Source organism: Populus euphratica, unplaced genomic scaffold (assembly GCF_000495115.2).
Source record: "Populus euphratica unplaced genomic scaffold, PopEup_1.0 scaffold14.1, whole genome shotgun sequence".
Classification (NCBI taxonomy): domain Eukaryota; kingdom Viridiplantae; phylum Streptophyta; class Magnoliopsida; order Malpighiales; family Salicaceae; genus Populus; species Populus euphratica.
The window spans coordinates 557,462-577,419 of NW_011499876.1; the positions used below are offsets into that span (position 1 = coordinate 557,462).

Consider the following 19,958-nt stretch of genomic DNA (forward strand, 5'->3'; position numbering starts at 1 on the left):
TCAATAGAATGAAAACTCAAACCAAGTAAATTTTAGGTGTCTTCATGATGGTGGAGATTACGAACTATCGAATACGGATTTGTTGTAACTAGACCATATAAAAAGCCTAACAAATATATAAATATATTTATGAAGCATATAAATAAGTTTAGATCCAAGAAGAGAAGAGAGTTCATGTCAAACAACTTATTTGATAGAAATAATCTAAACTTTTGATTTGATCTTTGCATTATGTGCAATAGAAGTGAGTTTTTCGACTCAAAGGCCTTAAAAAGAAAAAAGCCTGAAATGCTAGTTTTATTTTTTATTTTTTTAGTTTTTATTTTTATTTTTCTACACGTGTTGGGATTTTGATTTCCATTTCTTATAATGGTCACTATATAAAAGTGGTTATTCGAGGTTAAGCATTTTTGTTTTAGAAAGTGTTTTTCTTTTATAATTTATTCTTTTTTAACAAATCCAAATATCAAAAATAATTTTTAAAAAATAAAAAAAATTATTTCAATATATTTCTAATAAAAACACTTTAAACTACTACCATTGCTACAATAACAAACACACCCTTAAACCCTTTTTTTTTCTTGAAATTGTCTTTATTTATTATATTGATTCCTCATTTGACTTAGACTTGGCGGCGTTACCTCACCAAAGATGAGTTTCAATTAGATTTTATATGTTTACAAGGGGCAAGTGATGGTAGAAGAGAAGACTGGAATGCCAGAGACGGCCAACCATCATCATCTCCATACGCTCTGCTCAGTCAAGCCATCCCTTTCTGCGCGAGCACATGAGCACCAGGTAGGGCTAGCACCACCACGTCCCTAGCAAAATGGTCGGAAAATTCTCCCACCGAGACAAGTGAAAATCCCAATTTATGCAGAACTTCAAGCATGCTCACCAACTGCAAGCCTTTTCCGTATTGGTGCACAAACCAGCAGCAACACGACTCCTAACATTTGGAAGACATGACTTGCAGAGCTTCTAAACTCTTCTATACAGGCGCGTAGACACGCACTATCTGTCTAGATTGATAGAGTGCGAGAGAGAGCGCTTCTAAAATCTTAAATGCAGTTAATCCTATGCTTAAAACTTTAAAATTAAGAATGCCTTCTAAGGTATTGCATAAATGATTCTCGAAAAAGAAAAGATTACAGCATAAATGCAAAGAAATCAAACATCCAGTGGAAAATGTTGCACGGGCTGAAAGATTGACAAAGAAATAAAATTGATGACAGAAAAACAAACAATAAAGAGAGAACTTTTTAAGAGTAGAATGCCCAAAATGATCAGAAAATGAACCTGTATTACTTGTCATATCCACAAATCAATTAACCAAAATAGAATGAAACCCAAGCAAAAGTAACTCTAGAGGTAATTCTAGAAAGCCATTGCATGGTACATTTCAAAAGTAAATTGCTCCTACGGCTATCCATTTAGCGTTGCTGGTACAACACACATCTCGAACAAGCAATGGACAATATCCATAAACTTAATAACATAATTCTTCAAAACTTTCTTCTCATGTGTTTTTAGCAAATGGGCAAGTTTCTTTTCTCTTTAACCAGTTCATTCGACTCCAAAACCTTCATAAGATGGTACCTTGACAGAATCATGTTATCAATCTTTACAATGCAGTGGTTGTTTTCTATGTTCCCATATAAGTGTAGTGCGTTGAAACAATAGGTCGAACTCCAGCAAAAGCCAAAATCAAATGATAGGGGTATGAGAATCACCATGAGATGACAGTAAGAACCAAATGTACATATAGCGCTCATTCAACAAACTGAGAAATACAGATTGGAATATGAACACGGAAAGAAACAGTCACTGAAGCAATTTACACGACTCTGATGATGTGCATTACACAAGGGAACCCTCTTCCATGAAGTTTACTCTAGCTGGTACCGTCTTATATCTCCAATAAATCGACAATCATTGGTAGTTATTCAAGTATTTATTCTCACGTATTGCCGAGCAAACTCAAAATGTTAGTCCCATTAATCAGTTTCTTGGACTCCAAAAGGAAAGAACTGAACAATAAAATCAGAAACATAAATTGATCCGAGCACACACACAAACTACTTCTGAAGCAAGTTAAGAGTACTATTAAGCTGTGCATTGCAGAAGCAATACTTACTTTTTTGTCATAAAGAGTGAGTTCTTTTTGACTTGTCAGTACCGCCATATATCTGCAATAAATCTGGAGCTTTGTCCGCATATTTGGTAACATAATTTAGCAGGAACTTCTTCTCGCTGATTGTTAGCGGAGTAGCAATATTCCAATCTCCTTCAATTAGCTTTCTCGACTCCAAAACCTTCATAACATTGTACCTTGGACGAACCCTTTTATCAATTGAGAAACCAATAAAATAGGGATAGGTAATTAAAGATTGCCGTCCCAATTCCATGGTATTAAAGAAAAAATCCATTGCGCCCCTGATTTTCTCCTCTGAACAAGTCAATAGCGGGGGGAATCGCTTAAAGGCACACAAAACCTCACCTTCACTCCAACCCATACTTTTCATCACCTCAATTCTCTTCCTCCAGGTTGATTCAGAAACTATAACCAGCACAGCAAGAACACGTACAAACATACTATCCCCTGGTTGGACGCCCAATTTTTTAGTAGCAGCCACTGCATAAACCATCTTATCATGCTTCTGCCCCATAACCCTTGGTTGCCATTGCATCAGTTTTGCTATTCTATCGATGGACACTCCCTCTTTTATCAGGAAATCGGTATTTAACTGCATATCACCATTTAAAGGAATCGACAACAACCATGGGGCACGCATAATAGCTTCTACCACTTCCTCGTTACTGGCATAAAAAGGCTTCAAAAACTCAAAAAATGGCTTAATATGAGAACCCAGATGCCTTCTCAAAACGTCCGGGTTCGATACAATAAGCTGGGGCAGAAGCTGACCCGCAAAGCCATTTTTTATGAAGAAGTCAAACTTAGGCTTGAGAGTATCTTCTGTTCTGGAATGGAGGACAGCAGGCCACTTCTCGATCGTTTTGGCGATGTGGGTATCCTTAAAGTCGTTAGATTTCAAGAATTGGATGACAGATTGGGGCTTATGGAGGTTATTTTCATCGATTTGGAACTTTTTGGAAACTGAGAGGGCAGATTGTAGAGGAAGCCCACAAGAGTTGACAAGGAATTGAACAGTAAATGACGATGAAGATGTTTGCAAGCAACGTTTTTGAATCAGAGAAAGCAGAAGGTTTCTCCTCATGGCTATAATATTGGTGGCCGTTTCGAAATTGCTCAGAGGGAAAGGGTTTTCGTTAGGGTTTTCGGCAATCAGCGCAGCAACGGCCACATGTTCACTGAGGTGAGGCTATCACTGTCCCGGATCCGATAGGGTTATTACAATCAACAGCCCAGTTTAAACTACTAGTTTTAAAACAAAATTGAATAAATAATATATTTTAACAAATACATAATTAAAAAGAATTTTCAAAAATATTTTAAAAAATAAAAAATATATTATTTTAATATATTTTCAACCAAGAAATACTTTAAAAATTAATTATTACCGTACTTTCATGCATCTTGATCGAATCATTCTTTAATTATATTTTAGAGCATAAATCATAATAAATTTTATGATTTATTACCATATAATTTCGTGAAATTATATAAAAAAAAAATTTATATATTTTAATGTTAAAAGAGTGTTTAAGAACAAATTAAATCTTATTTTTTATCCTTTAGAATAGGCATAATTATAATTAAAAATTATTTTTAAATTATTTTAATATGATAATATTAAAAATATTTTTTTATTAAAAAATAAAAAACCATGAAGGTTGAGAATTAAACCTTAATTATACACAAAATCTCCTTCCTCACCCATCCCAAGCTCTTCATTATCACAAATTTCTTTTTTTTATTTTCCAAATTGTTTTAATATAAGCAAAGTTCTTGGTTGCAATTGCATCAGCTTTGCAACCCCATCAACATACAATCCCTCTTTGATTACGAAATTAATATTTGATTGTGGAACACACTTGAAATCAAATGAAAATAACCATGAAGCTTGCTTATTCAAAGTGTTCATAGCATTATGGAGTTTTTCAATATTTTTAATTGGATTGAAAAGTTTTGGTTTGACTTATTTTAACATTTTATTCAAAGTTAATGTTATAATATTTTAAAAAACATGAAAAAATATTATGCAGGTACTGCATGGATGTAAATTTATTATATTAATAATTATATTATAGATATAAAATGTTTACACTATGAATAACACTATAATATTATGAAAGTGTTGTTTTTATTATTTTTTAATTAAAAAAATATTGTTGAAGAGCGTTGTCTTTTATGTTTTCTCAGTCAAAAAGTGTTAGATCTAGCTTAGCTATCAGGTGATACTCAATATCTTTAGGTCTAGTTGTCTAGGAATATAAAAAATAATACAAAAATATTAAAAAAATATTAATTTAAAGTATAGAAAAAAATAAAATAAAATTTGAATTTTTTTAAAAGTATTTTTAAAATAAAAAATAAAAATATTTTAATAAAAAAAATCAACTTAATCTCAAATAAAAAATAATTATTATTACCTAACTTTTATATAATATGAAGATGCTTTAGAGTTTAAGTAAAGCAATCTATCTTTTCATGATTAAAAAACTTTTTTTTTCTTTGATTTTTTTATAAAAATAATTCAGTTTTAATTTTAATGTTTTTATATTTGGTTGGGTAGCCAAACTTAAGAATGCTAGATCTAATTATGTAATAGACCTAAAATATTTAAGATATTCTCTATACTATTTATATTTAATTTATATTTAAAAAAAATGTTACGAAAGCAGGTCAGTATATGTTGGTACATATAAAAAATAACTTAAAAATTAACTCATAAATTATTATGTTTGATGTACTATTATGGAGAAAATTTGGTGTTCATCACTGATATAATTATGGTGATTTGTTGTATTATTAATGGAAAGATTACTTCTTTTACTTTTTTAGAAAAAAAATTGAATTATAAAATGAAAGTCATCACTCTTTGACTCGTGTTTCTTTGTATTCATTCAACAAAAAATCTAAAAGGAAAAATCAATTTTTCCCTATTTTGTAGAACTTCACTTCGACTTGGCTTGTTAATTCTTGCCGGGGAGAAAATTGGTAGCCGCGTTGCCTCTATCTTGAATTGCCATCTGGCACCTATTTTATGTGGAGAAGAGGATCTTGTGATATGCACGTCATGCTCAGTCCTTAATTAAACTTTTCAAAAGCATTTGAGAAATACAAAAGAAAATGAGAATGATTTGCCACCATGATTGCTAAAAAAAATAAAAATATCTAAGCAATAAAATAAAAAATGAAAACGTTCTACCATTTAAATCTAGAAGAAAAAAAGCATATTCAAGAAATAAAAAAAAACCAAAAGTACTCAACCATTAAAATTCCAAAAATACCTATAAAATAAAGTAATTAAAAAATAACTTTTATTTTATTAAAAAAACAAATAGCTTTATTCCTTCTTGAATATAAATTTATTATATTAATAATTATATTATAGATATAAAATGTTTACATTATGAATAACACTGTAATATTATGAAAATGTTGTTTTTATTATTTTTAGTTAAAAAAGGATTATTGAAGAGCGGTGTCTTTTATGTTTTCTCTATCAAAAACTGCTAGATCTAGATTAGCAATAAAGTGATACTCAATATTTTTGGGTATAATTGTCTAGGAATATAAAAAATAATACAAAAATATTTTAAAAAAATATCAATTTAAAGTATAGAAAAAAATAAAATAAAATTTGAATTTTTTTAAAAGTATTTTTAAAATAAAAAATAAAAATATTTTAATAAAAAAAATCAACTTAGTCTTAAATGAAAAATAATTATCGTTACCTAACTTTTATATAATATAAAGATACTTTAGAGTTTAAGTGAAATAATCTATCTTTCTGCTATTAAAAAAATTTCTTTTTTTCCCTTTATTTTTTCTTGTAAAAACAATTTAGTTCTAATTCTAATGTTTTTATGTGTGGTTGAGTAACCAAACCCAAAAATATTAAATCTAGTGATCCCATCAAACTTTAAATATTTAAGATATTTTTTATATTTTTTTTATATTTAAAAAAAATTGTTATGAAAGCAGGTCAATATATGTTGGCACATATAAAAACTATCTTAAAAATTAACTCATAAATTATTATGTTTGATGTACTGTTACAGAGAAAGTTGGTGTTCATCACTGATGTAATTATAATGATTTGTTGTATTATTAGTGGAAAGATTACTTCTTTTACTTTTTTTTTTTTAAAAATTGAATTATAAAATGAAACTCATCATTCTTTGACTCGTGTTTCTTTGTATTCATTCAACAAAAAATCTAAAAGGAAAAATCAATTTTTCCCTATTTTGTAGAACTTCACTTCGACTTGGCTTGTTAATTCTTGCCGGGGAGAAAATTGGTAGCCGCGTTGCCTCTATCTTGAATTGCCATCTGGCACCTATTTTATGTGGAGAAGAGGATCTTGTGATATGCACGTCATGCTCAGTCCTTAATTAAACTTTTCAAAAGCATTTGAGAAATACAAAAGAAAATGAGAATGATTTGCCACCATGATTGCTAAAAAAAATAAAAATATCTAAGCAATAAAATAAAAAATGAAAACGTTCTACCATTTAAATCTAGAAGAAAAAAAGCATATTCAAGAAATAAAAAAAAACCAAAAGTACTCAACCATTAAAATTCCAAAAATACCTATAAAATAAAGTAATTAAAAAATAACTTTTATTTTATTAAAAAAACAAATAGCTTTATTCCTTTTTAAACATCGTGAAATATAACTGAGAGATGTAGTTTAACTAGTTAAATTCTAAATTTACTCGTTAAAAATTACTGATTTGAATTTTATAAACTTTTTAGATTTATAAAAAAGCACAAATTAAAAGGATATTTAAAAAATAATATAGCTTGATATAACCACTTTTAAGAATATTATTTTTATATACATCTATAATTCAAAATAATGATGGTATTTTAGAATATATATTTGTATACAATTGCATGTATTATGTAATCATATTTCAAGACATATTATTTTTCTAAATAGACAAGATTTAAAATATAATGACAAAAAAAAAAACAAAAGAGATAAGATAATATTATTAAAATAATTAAGATTAAACATAAAAAAATTTAGAATTTTAGATAATCTGATGAATTTTTAGTCTTAACTTGAATACAAATAAAATATATATAGATTAAACTGAAATTATTATTATATTTTTAATAAATAAAATTATATAAATATTATTTAAAAATATGAAAAAAAATAAAACAAAAAAAAATTACTAAAAACACATCAAGATTTTATTTTTAGTATTTTTTATACTAATAGAACAATTTTGATAAAATAAATCTAGATACGCCCTTTAAGGACACTAAATAAAGTCATAATTAATTATAATTATATATAATGGCTTTTGTTATATCTAGTTCTATTTAAATCTCATTTCTTAATTATTAAATTTTTATAAAATTCTACTTTAATTTTTTATACATGTTAATCAAATAAAAAGATACATAATTTTGAAAGAACTGTTATTCTAGATTGTTTAAAAAATATATTATTTCTCATGTATTTTTCTAATTTGTCTTACCTTTCTAAGAATATGTTCAAATTGCGTTCGAATTCTAGAATACACCCGTAAAAACGCAGCGGGTCCTACATGTACCCCAAAATTTAGCTGAGCGCATTTGAAAGCCGAAGAAATGCTGACGAGGATGCCTGAAAGTCTCTGTTCATGGGTCAAAGCAATCCGCCAAAATCTTATCCTTCATGAGGGACTGAAATTAAGATTTTTTATATCTATAATTAAGAGTGAGGGACAGACGAAGCTTCAAGGTAATTATAATTTAGTCCCTGTAGTTTAACAGAATTAATCAATACATCTAATCCCTATTTTTTAAAATTCATTTATTGCTTAATCTTCTTTTTTATTTTAAGAAAAAGGAAGGGAAAAAAAAGTAGATAAGATGGACGGATTGATGTGAAAATAAAAATAGTCAACACTAGTCAAATGACTACTCATACTACAAGGATTAATTTATTTGTTTTTATAAACCACAGGGATTAAGTCGTGGCTAACTCTTTTTTTTTTTTTAAGTCCTAATTTGTTGCTATTTGTATTTCTGGCAAAGAGGAAATAAATTCAGGGTCAAAGGGCAAAAGGGGAAATTGAGGGATACAGAAAGAAATGAGGATTTCAGTACTGAAAATTCAAGAGGGGGGGCACTGTACAAATTCTAGCAAATTCACGCTGTACACAGCGACAGACCACTCGTTTCAAAGAAGTAGACCACGTGGAGGCTGAAAAAATTCTGACAGTCCTGTGACACGTCATTTTGGAATATGATGTAACATTTTATTTTTTTTAGATTTTTTATTAAACTTTTAATTTTATTATTTAGAGTGAGAGTTTTTTTAAAAAAAAAATAAACAAAGAAAGAAAGAAGACGACACTCTGATGAAATTGGGAAACAAAAGTAAGATAATCATGATTGAAGAAAATTAAAAGAAAAGGATTATTATTAAAATTCACCATTCATGCAAATAATGAAGCTTTCTCAAATATTTTAAATGTATTGAGTAATTTATTTAATTTTTTAAGAAATTTAATTCCAAATTCTTTCTTTGTAAAATAAATAAATTTCACTAAATTGAAATAATTTATAAAATACTTGAGTTTCAGTTATTTTTATTTATTCATTTATTTTGGCTTTCTTTAAGTTTCGGCAACCTGGAGAGTTTTTTGATATGCCAATCACTCTGTGCTACCGCTAAGATATCTTTAATTGGATTAAACATTTGTTGCCACCTATAAGATATCTTTAATTGGATTAAACATTTGGCAAGATGATGGGACAAAGATATGGTTTTATTATTATGAGATTATTCGATTTAATTATGTTAGATGATTATCTGTTTAGTGTTAAGTACTAGCTTTTTAATAAAGTGGGTCCAGTTGGAATTAGCTGGCTGATTAGTGCTCTCAAAATTAATTAACTAATTAATTAAACAACATATATAAAAAGTTCAAAGCTCCCATCCCATCAGGGAAACACAAACATAGACGGCTAAAATGATTTGGGCACATGGTAAAGGTTTAAAGTGGCCGGCCCTAAACATGAGTGGACAAAAATGTACTTTGCCATATATATATTTTTTTAGGACCACTTGGGGATTTTTGAAAATTGGTTTCCCCTTCTCTCGTCTTAAAGGGACATTATCATAGTAAAAGGAGACAAAAGACACTATTCAGTATGTAGGCAAGGGTGTCATCCATTGGTTTTGAAGTTAGATCTAATTTGTAAAGACAAATGGATTGAATTTGCCGTTTATCACACAATCTTATCCAATTAAGTAAGTTGGATGCTTGTTTTTGCTTTACAATTTGTTTTTTTAAATTTTTTTTATCTAAAAAAATATTAAATTGATTTTTTTTAATGGTTTTGATATAAAAATAAATAAAAAAATATTTTTTAATTAATTTTTTAGGGTATAGCTTCAAGATATAAAATGTGTAATCATGTATGTTTATTGTATAAAAAGATATTAAATTAATTTTTTCAGAGTTTTTGAATGGTTTGACGTGTTGGTGAGAAGAATAAATTAATATATATATAAAAAATTTAATTAATTTTTTAGGGTACAGATTCAAAATATAAAATGAGTAATCATGCATGTTTATTGTATAATTTTAGAGTTGCGAGAGAGAAGTTTTTCATAAATATATTAGTTTTGTTTATTAGTTTGTAGATATACTTTAATTCAAAATGTGATCTGAAAAGTATTTAATTTTAATACATGAAATTAAATATTATAACTGCTAAAAGAATTTCAAAAGTATAGATTAGTGCATGCATGGAAAAACAACTTATAATCTAGAATCACAAATTCTTTTATTTGATTCCTTTTTTCCTATGTGAAATTTTAGGGCTTATGATGATAAGCATAACAAAAGTATATTAACAATTTAAGATTTGTAGATTAGTGCATGATGTCATCATGTCTCCCAATGGAGTTTAAAGGGTATTTACGTATTCAAAACAGATAGATATGAGTAAAAGACTTGCTTGTAAATATTTGAAAGGAGTATTTCAAAGTATAACAGTGATTATTTTTAAAAATATTTTTTTTTATTTTTTATAAAATTATTTTTAATATTATAGCATTAAAACAATCTAAAAATATATATATAAATAATTTTAATAAAAAAATCAAATTGTTAGAAGACTAGTTCCCAAGCACACATTAAAAAAATCAATTTGTTAGAAGACTAGTTCCCAAGCACACATAAAATATCCTACAAGATGCCCTTTTCATTTCTCTCTCTGCATATATTTTTGTCAAATTCATAAAAAAATAAAAAAATCTTTCACCTTGTCATCATTTGAATTTTTGATGTTTTTGTTGTGTTATGAAAATGCATTTTTTTCTCTCCACCTCCATAGATTACATTGCAAAGAACACTTCTCCCTTACTTCCATAAACATTTTCTATCCCCAAATCAAACAATTCCCAAAAATTTTTTTATTCATTTATAACCATGTATCCAAGTTAATTCTAATTCTTTTCATACATTCTAGCGTGAGTAGATAAAAATATAAATTTATTTGCCTACTAGAAATCATAATTATTAATTTCAATTCATAAACTAACTTGAAGCAAGATCAAAGTTATTAGGCCAACAAAAAATTATTTAAAAAAACCTTTTAAAACTAGATTTTCTTATTTAAATATACCAGGTAAAATAAAAATAAATAAAAAGAAGAAGAAAAATAGATGGAGGGGTCTCGAGGCAGTTCCAAGATCAATGACTAGCGAGTAACCCATCCAAAAACACATATTGCCAAGCAACATCATGATGGTGACGGCACCATGGTATATAGCTTTATTAAAATCGGTATCATTTTTCAATAATTGCTACCATGTCGACTTTACCAAGTTGAAGAAAATAATTACGGGTATTTTAGTATTTTCAGACGCAATTAAGTTGAGTAATCAAAAGTAGAGGTTCCCCAATTGACTTATTAATTCAACCCTAAAGAAAAGATAATGCTATTATAAGTCCAAAACTATAAAGAAGGAAAAAACAAATTTAAGAATTCATTGGTGGGATGAGCTGTCCCACTGCATTAGATGCTCTGCGCTCTGGATTCAAATCATAGCTGGTCATGGTATGGATTGGGATTAATTTGCAAGTTATTAAATCAATTTCAGTTAATTATCTTTATTTTATTCAATTAGAGTTGTTTTTTTTTAAAATAAAATAAATCTTGAGGGTGGTCTGAATAGGTTACACAATTAACCTATTAAAATCTACGAGGTTTTGCATGATTAATGTTTTCTTTTTCTATTTTAACTTGAAATCTGATTGGGATTAGGTTTCGAGTTATAAATTCGTCGGTTCAACCTGTCATGTCCGGCTAGATTTAATGATTGCGATTCAAATACAAAAACATGACCCTACCAATGGACTGATGCTGCATTTTCTTCGTCCAAAGGTCCCCCAGCCCACCTGCTTCATTTTGGACAGCCTCTTCTCAAGTCTTTAACCTAAGCTCTCTCAGGCGAAGACAAGAATCAAGCAGAACCCCCACAGACTCTTAGTCTTACGTGGGAGGTCCAGGGATCCCTGTAAGATTTTTGAACTCTCTTTACTTTTTCTCTTCACTTCAAAGATAGATGTGAGAGAGTGAGTGAGAGAGAGAGAGAGAGAGAGAGAGATGGGCATATTTAATTCAACAAGAAATTGATATATTTTTGTATTTTTGTTATATATATATATATATATATATAACAATTAAAAAAAAAGATAAAAATAAAAGGAGAAACCAGGCCATCAAATTCCTCCACTGCCCCACAAATGGAACTCTCAAATTCGCAAAGCAACAAAGAAAATAATACAACTCAAGAGCCCCACCAATCTCACCACCACCACCGTCACCGCCTCCAACAACAACTATCTTTTGATCATGGCAGATCATCATCATCAGGAGGAGGAGGAGGAGGAGGAGGAGGAGGAGCAGGACCATCTCATGGTCCTTTCATGGGCTCCATCTCCATCCAAGCTGGCCTCCACCATCACCATAATCTCGGTGCATCGTCAACTCCAACCACAGCTAATACTGCGTCTGTACCTTCACCATCATCTTCACCTCTATCTTCTTCCTCTTCCTCCACCTCCGCATCCACCTCATCCACAACCCCACCACGCCTGGTCGACGCCTCTCTTGCCATCGCCACCAGTTATGACCCTTCTCTCGTAGACTCCACGAAGAAGAAGCAACAAAATCTATCCATTGCTCCAGCTGCCACAAACAGTACTAGTGCAGTCACAACAGCAGCAGTAACACCCGCAAAGCGGTCCACAAAGGACCGACACACAAAAGTAGATGGTCGAGGGAGGAGAATTAGAATGCCAGCAACGTGTGCAGCAAGGGTTTTTCAATTGACAAGAGAACTGGGTCACAAATCTGATGGAGAAACAATTGAGTGGTTGTTACAGCAAGCAGAACCAACAATTATTGCGGCCACTGGGACTGGTACTATTCCAGCAAATTTCTCAACGCTCAATGTTTCTTTAAGGAGCAGTGGCTCCACTCTCTCAGCTCCTCCTTCTAAATCTGCTCCTCATTCTTTCCATAGCGCTCTTGGTTTGTCTCATCATCCTCATTATGAAGAAGGGTTTGCGCACTCAGCCTTTTTAGGGTTCCAGCAGCAGCAGCATCTAATGACAGCAGATCAAATAGCGCAAGCACTGCCAATTGGTGCTGATGTCGGTGGCAGTGGCGGCGAGAGTCGTGGTGGGGGAGAAGAGAATTATATGAGGAAACGCTTTAGAGAAGATTTATTCAAGGAGGATAATCCACAAGAACAAGGAGAAAGCGGTGGTGGTCGCGGTGGTGGTGGTGCTGGAGGAGAAGAGCCTCCTATTAAAGCATTTAAAAGTGATTTACAGCTGCCAAAACCACAGCAACAAGAGACAGGATCTTCAGGGTTGCTTAGGCCATCAAATATCTTGCCTACCACTGCCATGTGGGCAATGGCACCAGCTCCGCCGAGCAGTGGTGCTGGCAACACGTTTTGGATGCTACCAATGACTGCTGGTGCCGGTGGCGGTCCTCCTTTGGCCACTGCCACATCTGTGGCTTGTCCTAGTTCAGAACCCCAGATTTGGCCTTTCGCTACAGCAACACCAGCAAGTGGAAACCCATTGCAAGCTCCACTACATTTCGTGCCAAGATTTAATCTCCCCACTACTAGTCTTGAATTTCAACGTGGAAGAGGGAGTCCTCTGCAGTTGGGGTCTATGAGTCCTTTACAGTTGGGGTCTATGTTGATGCAGCAGCAGCAGCAGCACCAACAACCTTCTCAGTATCTGGGGTTAGGCATGCCAGAGTCTAATTTGGGGATGTTGGCTGCCCTCAATGCATATTCAAGAGGTGATTTGAACATGAATTCCCAACAAAATAATCCAATGGATCACCACCACCACCACCACCAGCAGACTCAGGGTACTCCTGATAGTGGAGATGAAGATCCGAATACTTCTCAGTGACAGAATATCACATAACAAGTTGGTTGCTCTTGCTCTTAATTCATCCCTAAATTTTAATTTTTCATTTTGATGATCCACTGGATCAGCAAGAAAGCTAGAGATTTTTGGTTTCTTCTTTGCAGATTTGGGAGTAGAACTATTATTGCTAAGTACTAATAAGTGGTACCATGGATGTTGATGCTCAAGTCAAGAGTAGAGGAGAGAGTCCTGGCTAGTTTCTAGTTTCCATTTTAGTGTGGTTTGTTAATTTTAATTTATGAAAAAAAAAATTCTAGATTGATGTCGAGAATTAAGTTAATTAATTTGCATATGTAATTTGTTAGTTTGGTCCAAAGGGGACAAGAAAAAGAATATATAAATATATATAAAGAGAGAGAGAGAGAGAGAGTTTGTATAGGAGGATATTAATTTGTTTGTATTTAGTAGTATAAAATTTATTTATTTTTGCTTTGTTTTGAACGAGTAAAAGTAATGAGAAGCGAAAAGAATTTACAATTGAAATTTGTTTAATTGCTCTCTAAATTTTCACCTTCCCCTTCTTTTTATGTGAAACCCATCTTGGTGGTCGGCTGATCTACTCAATCCAAAACGCGGAATCTCATCAAGTTTCTTTTAAAAGTAGTTAAGATATTGACTTGATAAAAACTAATTTATCTATTTTTATTTTTAATTATTGGTTTGATCTGATTAAATCTAAATCAAACATAAAATTTTTTAAATAATTTTATTTTAATAAAAATATATAATCAAGTTAATTTCAAAATGTTTTTAAATAATTTTATTTTAATAAAAATAAATAACTGAATGACTTATAATTTATTTAGAGTGTGTTTTAGAATGAGTTCAAGTGAGTTTGTTTTATTTTTAGAGTTACAACTCATTTAAGCACAAATGACATTTCACTAGGAACTGCAACACAGCTAGGCTAAGCTTTTGGAAATTTGAATTTTATTTTTTATTTTTAATTAATTTTTTAGTATTTTTATACCGTTTTAATATGCTAATTTTAAAAATAATTTTTTTAAAAAAATAAAAATTTATTTTAATATATTTTTAAATAAAAAACACTTTTAAAATTAACCATTATTATAATATCAACACTATCTATAAGCTACAAATATACATGTTTTGGTGTTTTTTTATTATGAATTCCATTACAAAAACCCAAACTCACCTCACTACAAGTTATTTGGAATTGCAAACGATGGTTTAGTTAAGTTTGAATATGTTTTATTTAAAATTATTTTTTTATATTTTTAAATTAGTTTGATATGTTAATGTTAAAAATAATTTTTTAAAAATAAAATAAAAATTATTTTAATATATTTTCAAGCAAAAAACACTTTAAAAATAACCACAATATTAAAAAATCCTCTTAGCAATTCAGTTTTAATTTTAGTCTGGCTTGGAAAACAATGTATTATGGTTTGTCTTAGCATAACTCCTTTCTTTTAACCTCAAATGGAAGGGGAAAAAAAAGGGTGATAGTAATTAGAAGTTAGAAGATAATGGAGTACAAAACTTGAAGGAATGCATTTCTCAAATAAATTGGACTCGATACAGATGCGAAAGAGCAAAAGAAACCTAATTATTATTATTATTATTAATATAGAAAACACAAAATGACACGGCGTTTTCCTTTAGAAAACATTGTTCACGTGGACTTATTGTTAAAGATTTTTTTTTTCATTTTGATTCTTAATTTTTTTTAGGTGATTGTATTATTTTTGGACTAAATTAAAAGATAATTAAATTAAATTTATTGAATAAAAATAAAATTAAAAGATAGAAAATCAAAATAAAAAAAACAACGTTCATAAATACTTTTTAGATTTAGTTTTGATATAAAAATTTTTAGTTTTATTTTTTAGTTTTTTATTTTTTAGTTTATGGTTTAAGAGTGGAGAGAGAAGATCATCAAATTCCAACAATAAAGAAAAAAAATTGTTTTGGCATCAATTTCAATCATAAAAATAATTAATTTTTATGTTAAATAATTCTATTTAATGAGAAGAGCTCAACATAAAGTTTTGAAATAGTCTTTTTAGTTTTTAGTTTTTTAAATTATGAATAAATTTATCATGGTAATTAAATTGTTTTGAATAAACAATGAGTTAAAAAATTATTTTTTAATAAAGAGAACCCTTCATCCCTAATGCTATTGTGGTAGCTGGATCTAGGCAAAATCTAATTACGCTCGGTTATCTTAACGGATAACACTTCATTAAACTTACTTCTTTTTTAAAAACAATTGGGGTGGATCATAAAAATATAAAGGCTAATAGCACGAGCCTTTACTAAATGGGTCAAGTGTGTTTGCTTGGCACCGCCTGACCTTTTTTTATATTTTCTTCTAAATTTATTTATTTTATGACTTTTTATATATATTTTCCAAAATATTTTTAAAATTAAAATTAAATGGATGTTTACTCTCTCTTTTATTTTGTTTATTTAGCCTCTCAAAATGACATGGCGTTTTCCTTTAGAAAACATTGTTCACGTGGAGTTATTGTTAAAGACTTTTTTTTTTCATTTTTATTCTTAATTTTTTTAGGTGATTACATTATTTTTAAAAATAAAATTAAAAGATAGAAAATCAAAGTAAAAAAACAACAAATAAGTAATAATTTCAAAATTCACATATTATATATCTATTATGTCCGTTAATATCTTTTCAATTCAATTTTCATATAAAACTTATTTTTTATGTTTTAGTTTATGGGTTAAGAATGGAGAGAGAAGATCACTGAATTCCAATAATATAAAAAAAAATACTTTGGCATCAATTTCAATTACAAAAAAATTAATTTTTATGATAAATAATTCTATTTAATGAGGAAAGCTTAAGTTAGGGGTTTTTTACCTTTAAAGTGCATAGAAAAATATATCTAAGCTTGAAAAGGTTATTAATTTTAGATTTTGGAATAGTTTTTTTTAATTTTTTAAGCTATGAATGGATTTATCAAGACAACTAAAATATTTTGAATAAATAATGGGTTAAAAAAATTGTTTTTTGATAAAAAGAACCCTTCATCCCTAATGCTATTGTGGTGGCCAGATCTGGGCAAAATCTAATTACGCTTGATTTTCTCAATGGACAACACACCATCAAACTTATTTCTTTTTCAAAAACAATTGGAGTGGATCATAAAAATATAAGGGCTAAGCGCATGAGCCCTTACTAAATGGATCAAGTGTGTTTGATTAGTACCGCTTGATCTTTTCTTATATTTTTTTAAATTTATTTATTTCATGACTTTTTGTATATAATTTTTAAAATATTTTTAACTTTAAATTGATATTCAATCTCTCTTTTATTTTGTTTATTTAGCCTCTTTTACATAGTGATTATTTTTTACTTATTTTGCCTACTTTTAGTTTTTGAAAAAATAATTTCATTTTTTTTCATATTTCAAATATATGTAATATTTTTTTATTCAATTATAAATTTTATATGTGTTTATTTCTACTATCATTTAATTAAATAGAAAATCTATCTTAATAAATATAATTATTAAACATAATCCGGTTCAAAGTTACTTTGTTTTGACTTGTAGAGCCAACTCAAGATGGCTTGCTTAATCATTTGCATGTTTTCTTACTGAATTCTCCATGGATTTCCATCTCCCCAAGCACAACTATATAATACTCCTGTAATGAGAACATAGAATAGCAAAAATATTGAAATCTTGTGGAAATTAAATTGTTTCTTGCTCTGAACGTGATTAGCTAACACTGAGATAATCATATTAAAGCAATTAAAATAACTAGTTCGTGAAAAACACTAAGATGGAGATTTTGTCAAAACACTAAATTTTCATTTATTAATTGTTAGTGTATAATGACGAAGTCTAAAGCAAACTTTGAGCTTTTTCATAGTTAATTATTGGGTTCTGAAGGTTGAAAACAATGTGCTTAATAGATGATCCACAAGATTGTTTTTGTACTTCTTTATCAAAATCATTGTTTTTAAATAAAGATTTATTATGATTTTAAAAGCAATTTTCAATAAAAGATAAAAACTATTGAACAATAATTTTTATGCATATGTATAAAAAAAATATAAGAATAATAAATATGATAAAAATGTATAAAATACTTGCCATGAAAAAATAACAAAATAGATACATTGAATATTAATGAGTAACCTTTTTAAAAGAAATTTATATTAGATTAATATATAATTATTTATAAATTAATTGTTACCATGAGATTATACATAATTGGATAATTATTTTTTTTTTTTAAATTAAAAATAATTAAACTAAAAAAAATTAATAGTCATTTTGAAAAAAAAAAACTAGGCACAATTAAGCCTAGAAAGATGGCCTTTACACATGATTTTCTTCTTCCTACTATCATCCATCCTATTTTTTTAATAAAACAAAATAAATGATGCATTGTTCGTTTAGATAAACAACATGTTATTTTTTTTATTTAAATTTTAATTGTCTTTAGCAATCAAATAATTAAAATTAAAATTTTTTATCTTTAAAAATCTAAATTTTAACTTTTTTTTTCCACCTAAAACACCTCAAAATACCCTACCAGCCTCTATAAAATCATTCTCAACCTCAAAAACACTATTTAATTAGTTTAAAAGATTGTAAATGAAACTTAATCAAAACAAAATTCATATATATATATATATATCTCAGTTTAAAAGATTGTAAATGAAACTTAATAAAAACAAAATTCATATATATATAAGGGTAAAACCACCTCCATTCTTATCTTTAAAATGAACTCATTGACAATAAAATTGAACTTTTATATATTGATCGAACACTCTCTTTTCTCTCCCTTTGCCAGCAACTTTCTCTTTCATCCCTTAATGTTTAGGGTCTCGATCTTCAAAAAAAAAATTAAAACCAAGCCACAAATATCTTGAAGAACAAGGATCCAATATGCAAATATTTAAAATTTTAAGGGCCAATTAAATTTTTATGCGCCTTTGGACTATTTAAATGGGAAAAAACTCTATTTTTCAAATGTTAATATTTTATCCTTATTTTTTTTAATTTTCGTTTTAAAAATAATCTAAAATCCAATTTTATAAAATTAATCTTTAATTTAACCGCAAAATACTTCGTGACAAGTTGAATGGGTGAGAGCATGCAAAATAAAATGGATCTCAATACACAAAACCATGCCAAAAAAAACTTGCACGGATAAAATTGAAGAAAAGTTTAGCGACCAAAGTACAAAAAGATGAAAATTCAAGTACCTAAATGAAAAGGGTAGCTATAAATAATGATACAAACAAAAATATGTGAGGATAGATAGAATATCAAAAGTGAAAACACCAAATAGTTTAGTTTTATTTATAATTGTAATTATAATATTAATAGAGAAAAATGCTCGACAAACCAAAGAATTCCAGGCTTAATATTGAACTCATGTCTAAAGTCTTCCTTCTTAAATGGACAAAACTCAACTTTCATCCACTAATTAAGCAAAACTAGGAAAGAACATTACTGTATAATATAGTCACTAACTATATATTAATTTAATTTTTTTGGGTGTGTACCCCAAGATTGCTCCAGCATTCCCTAGTTTCCGCAAGAAATAGACTACTTTGGGATTAATTTATATATTTTTCTCCTAAATGAAATGATGATTGGCATGCACGAACTACGCGGAAAGAAACAACATCGAAAAAATATAAAATGAAGAACATGGTAATATAAAATTATATTGAATAGGGATTACATAAAAATATTTATTTAAGTTTTTAATGCTAGTTATTTTCTTTTCAAGTAATCTATGTATATAAATATAAACTAAATAACTCTACTTATATATATATTAGTAAAAACATCATGGATAAACTTGAAAAAACAAAAAAAGAATTCTTTATCCAATAAAAAAAATCTCAAATCAACTAAAAAAAATATGCAAATCTTGAATGATAAATTTTGAATCTTATTTAAAAGCCTTTATGATATTTGATTTGGTATAAGATTCTAAGACTAAAACAAAAAAAGTTTTTGAATATTTTTAAAATTTTAATTCAATTTAATTATAGATAAAAAATCATGCTAAAAAGATTAACCACAAAGACATGAATGTTATACCCTACTGGATCTAATAAATTAATTTGAGAAATTTAGAATTTAAAACTTAATTTAAGCTAATTTCTTAGATAATTAAATAAGATATTAACTGGTTAAAATTTTATTGATTTGGTTGGATTTTAAATGACTTGATTAACTTGGTTAAATCTAATTCAAACTAGTTCTTATTAATACCAAGTGGATTTTTTAAAAACTCAATTTATCTGTTTTATTCTTCTAAATGTCTTTTTTTTATATATAAAAACAAAGTAATTTTGATTAATTTTAAAAATA

General features: G+C 28.5%; 2 protein-coding genes across 4 annotated transcripts; one reads left to right on the plus strand and one right to left on the minus strand.

Annotated features, from left to right (window-relative positions):
• Positions 1 to 586: 586 nt before the first annotated feature.
• LOC105128379 (uncharacterized) lies at positions 587 to 3,355 on the minus strand. Of its 3 annotated transcripts, none has more exons than XM_011030010.1 (3): positions 2,138 to 3,355; positions 1,012 to 1,018; positions 587 to 981 (listed from the first exon to the last, which is right to left on the minus strand). In XM_011030010.1, the coding sequence occupies exon 1, from the start codon at positions 3,237 to 3,239 to the stop codon at positions 2,145 to 2,147; it is 1,095 nt and encodes a 364-aa protein (XP_011028312.1). In that variant the 5' UTR covers positions 3,240 to 3,355; the 3' UTR covers positions 587 to 981; positions 1,012 to 1,018; positions 2,138 to 2,144. The 3 variants fall into 3 exon arrangements, with proteins under 3 accessions (XP_011028312.1, XP_011028311.1, XP_011028313.1); XM_011030009.1 differs by having other exon boundaries at positions 1,012 to 1,022; XM_011030011.1 differs by lacking the exons at positions 587 to 981; positions 1,012 to 1,018 and adding an exon at positions 1,284 to 1,720.
• Positions 3,356 to 11,813: 8,458 nt separating this feature from the next.
• On the plus strand, positions 11,814 to 14,111 carry LOC105128380 (transcription factor TCP8-like). The gene is made up of 2 exons (XM_011030012.1): positions 11,814 to 13,626; positions 13,731 to 14,111. The coding sequence occupies exon 1, from the start codon at positions 11,914 to 11,916 to the stop codon at positions 13,606 to 13,608; it is 1,695 nt and encodes a 564-aa protein (XP_011028314.1). The 5' UTR covers positions 11,814 to 11,913; the 3' UTR covers positions 13,609 to 13,626; positions 13,731 to 14,111.
• The last annotated feature ends 5,847 nt before the right edge of the window (positions 14,112 to 19,958 follow it).

Coding starts and splice junctions, on each gene's coding strand:
- LOC105128379 (XM_011030010.1), bottom strand. CDS start 3,239: ATGAGGAGAAACCTTCTGCTTTCTCTGATTCAAAAACGTTGCTTGCAA.
- LOC105128380 (XM_011030012.1), top strand. CDS start 11,914: ATGGAACTCTCAAATTCGCAAAGCAACAAAGAAAATAATACAACTCAA.